At 33.9% G+C, this 4,058-nt stretch overlaps 1 protein-coding gene across 1 annotated transcript; it reads right to left on the bottom strand.

Moving 5' to 3' along the window:
- Window positions 1–2,229: 2,229 nt before the first annotated feature.
- On the bottom strand, window positions 2,230–3,720 carry LOC107415254 (protein FAR-RED IMPAIRED RESPONSE 1-like). Its single transcript, XM_060818519.1, has 3 exons — window positions 2,523–3,720; window positions 2,359–2,432; window positions 2,230–2,268 (listed from the first exon to the last, which is right to left on the bottom strand). Exons 1-3 carry the CDS (start codon window positions 3,718–3,720, stop codon window positions 2,230–2,232), a joined length of 1,311 nt encoding a protein of 436 aa, XP_060674502.1.
- Between the last annotated feature and the right edge of the window lie 338 nt (window positions 3,721–4,058).

Genomic DNA, 4,058 nt, shown 5'->3' with positions numbered 1-4,058 from the left:
TTTGTTTTCTATGAAAGTACTGGTTTTGGTTTGTGGCTATATCAAGTTGGAGATTGATGAAAGTAACATGGAAATGTACTGAATGATTGTTAAATTAAGAAGCAAAAAAAGGCACGCAAACAATGAAATAGAGTTTCTACTGCCTGCCCTCATCGAACCACTTAATCTATCAAAACAATTACTTTAAAACATGTTGGGACACAATATATGTTGAGAATGTAATTAAACATATATTTAGAATATACTAACTTTAATCAGTCTCCACCTACATACAAAAGAGTATGGCAAAATCAATGATCTTAATCTGACCTGAGAAATCAGGATTATACTTTCTTAATGACTTCAGATTCCATTCTAGAATACTATGTGAACTAGGAAACTTTGAATTTTTCCATTAATATAAACAAGGATCTACATTTCTGTAGAGTGAATCCCAATCATTGTCAACAGGTGTCTTCTTATATTGGCTATCCGAACATCTCACAGAAGACTTCTCGATTGATTTTCTGCCACTATAGGCTCCGGTTCGACTACCAACTGAATTTAACCTTGAAACACTCCTATCTTTTTCCTTGCTCCTATCTGAAGAAAAAGCTAGCATAGATTTTCCAAGGCCATCAAAGGGATCCACATCATCAAATACTCTTCCATTATCAGATTTTGTGCTTCCAGAGTTAGAAAGCTTACTAATTTCTTCCAATGGGTCATTAAACTTTCCTGGTACAACAAAGGGATCTTCCATCACCTTTTATGTCATTTTACTGACACTGGCAGTAGTTTATGGAGGCAGGTCTCAGAAGGTGACCTATTACAGAAGTAATATGGTACTAAAGGATAGCAAGATAATAAAAGAAGAAAAAAAAAACATTGAACATACACTCATGCAGGAAAAAAAAATGCCTTAAAATGCTGAGACAAATGAGAATTATATCTTTATTATGCAATTCAGTCTTCAAAAAATCATGAAACTACAGGTATTCGACTATTTAAATAATATCGTCCTCTTTTTACATGCAATACGTGCAAGATTAACTAAACCGACATTCTTAAAAGAATGCAAGACTTGTCAGCCATGTGTAAAGGTCATGTATGACCAAAGCTAAGTTCAATACAGTTCCTCATGGTTCATCAGATGTCTTCCATTCCTCATGTTCTGTTTCTCTAATCAAGAGAATTTATTTGGTAAGTCAGAAGTGAACTTTAGATAAGTAGTCTCGTATGAAATTAATAAAACATTCATATCTGGCACTTGAGGAGGTCAATCTTACGTGTTGGAAGCTACTGCTAAGGTACTCCCCTTCATCTATAAAGGATAGGCAATTGAGAGAGAATAGGGCGATAGCGATAGACATAGGAACAACACCTTATCACCAAATAATAATAATGAAAAACAAAAATCAACACAACAGCCAAATTAATAAACATGTCCTTTTTTTCCCCCCTAATTTAAAATAACTATATGCACAACACCCATTTAAAAAATCAACCCTCCTTTTTTCTTCATATAATCTCAAAAAGATAAAAATGACATAATAAGTTCAAAGCAGGACATAGCAAAATTGTAAAATTGCTTAGTCATTTTTTATCAGCAAGGATCAGCTCCAACCAACTAATTCACAATTGCATTAAATAGAAAACAACTTGTTTTTTTTTTTTTCTTTTTCCTTTTATATATAAACAGAAAGAGGGAAACATATCAATATAGGACAGATTGAGCCAAATTGATAATGCTACAAATTATAAATATATGAAAAATAGAATATAAAACATAACTAAGAAAAAGTTAATAATAACAGATCAACAAATGATCGAAAAATAAGAGGGAGAGAAATTATAAACAATAAAAATCTTACATTCTCGTTGAAGAGAGATGGCATGGTGGTCTCAAAAGATCTCACAGTGAGGATGACTTCTCTAGCTTTGCCTTCCTACTAACTGAAGTAAACCACATTGGCAAAATAAACAGCAAAATAGCATACATTCATTCCAAGAATCAACAAGACTAAAGGCAAATTAACATACATTCATTCCAACAATCAAACAAGACCTCATGTTTCCTATACATGGCAATTTAAAGAATCTATTATCATAACTCAACTCTCTTTTAGTAATTAAGCTGATAGTTATTGCCATATGACCAAAAGAAGGAAGAAAAAAAAAAAAAAAGGACAACAAGAATCAGACACTAAGAGAAGTCATATTTCCACAAAGATGTTGCATGGTAGATGATCACACCCTGGGGTCATCCCTTAGTTCTCTAATGTTGACCTGCGAATAACGAAGCAAGTTGTTAGATAATGACTACCCCCGATTTCTAATGTGGACCTGCCAAAACAAAGTAAGACACATCGCTCATACTTGTTGAAGTAAAACTGTCACATTGTGATTCAATCTCCGATGCTTGTGGAGGAATATCCCCAATTTGTGAGGGCCTACATAGAAATAATAATAGTTTGTATATGGTATGATCATTTCAATCGCATAAAAATAATAACTAAAAAATGTATAAATTTCTTACCTACTGTTGAGGATTGGACAATTTCTTTTGTCATGCGATTCTCCAATCTTTCCACATCCATTGCAATGTCGACCTCTATACTTTGCGATTTTTATTGCTATCTCTTTCCCCATTTTTAATCTTTGTCCACATCCATTTGCCCTCACTTGAGATGGATCTTTCAACGCTGTGTCATAAACATTACTATCTTTTCCAAACATGTCTCCACTCTTCTTGCTGCCACCTAAGGAATTAAGCTTCTCAAGCAAACCTTTAAGACTATCATTCACAATTACACTTGATTCCTCATTTGTAATGGCTTTATCAATGACTTTTGAGGCAATTTGGAATAGTTTAGCTTGCCACATCAACATTGAACTACCCATTCCACTTACCTTTACACCTTGCTTATCGGATATCATTTGAAATTTTGCAACTCTAGTCCACCTTTTCATTATATGCTTATTTGGCAAGGGAATATTACCACAGAGTCGCAAAAATACCAAAATATACCTACATGGAATTCCTTGACTCTCAAACTTCTTACAACTACAAGATACATAGTTCAAACCTTTGTCATAAGAAATTTCTTGAGCTCTAAGAACATCGTCATGAGGACCCCTATCGATCGTATACATTTTATGTGTATCATTTTCATGCACAAGTTGTGGCATTGTTACTAAGCTTTGCCACAACTCATCTTGAAACTTAAGAAAAATCTTGCATGTGTAAATCTCAGCCATTTGCTTTTCCATTTCCAACAACGATTTTAAAATAGGCTTCTCATTAATATCAACGTGATCGGCAGCTAACTCTTCGTGACATTGATGTGCAAGTACCTTATTAAATCGAAGTATGAAATCCATCAATAAATTCTTCTTCAAAACATATTTCTTGAAGAATGCATGGGAACTTTCAGCACGTTGGCTACTTGACATCCCGGCCGAGAATATATGATTAACATATGTAGGCACCCATCTATTATGCATTTCAAATATTGACCTTAACCAATCATTGTCATATAGGCTCGCCTTCTCGATGATAGTCACCCATTTTCTTTCAAACTCTTCGGGGCATTCTGATTCCCAAATGCATTGTCGGAAGTCCTTATAAAAATCTCTGTAAGTAATTACATTCAAATATGTAGAAAACTTCTCAAGTATGTGCCAACTACAATACCTATGAAATGTATTTGGTAAGCTATGAGCTATAGCCTTCGTCATTGTAGGATCTTGATCAGAGATAATCATCTTTGGATTGTTAGTAGGCATGCTCTTCTTTAATACCTCAAGCAACCAAACAAATGATTCAGTCTTTTTATCATCGTTTGACCATGATTGTTAACTCTAACCAAAGGGCCAAAAATCATACCATACTAATTAGTGTTGTAAGTTGTATCAAAAACAATTACATCACCAAAACATCCATAAGCTATTCTGGAAACCGAATCAGCCCAAAAACAACTCTTCAATTAACAATCATCATCTACATCTATTTCAAAAATGAATGATGGATCTTTTTCTTGCTCAATTAGGAAGTATTCCTTCAATAGTTCTGCATC

This window comes from Ziziphus jujuba, chromosome 1, assembly GCF_031755915.1.
Source record: "Ziziphus jujuba cultivar Dongzao chromosome 1, ASM3175591v1".
In the NCBI taxonomy this organism is placed as follows: Eukaryota; Viridiplantae; Streptophyta; class Magnoliopsida; order Rosales; family Rhamnaceae; genus Ziziphus; species Ziziphus jujuba.
The sequence above is the reverse complement of the archived record's forward strand: the minus strand, read 5'-3'. Positions and strand labels throughout refer to the sequence as shown.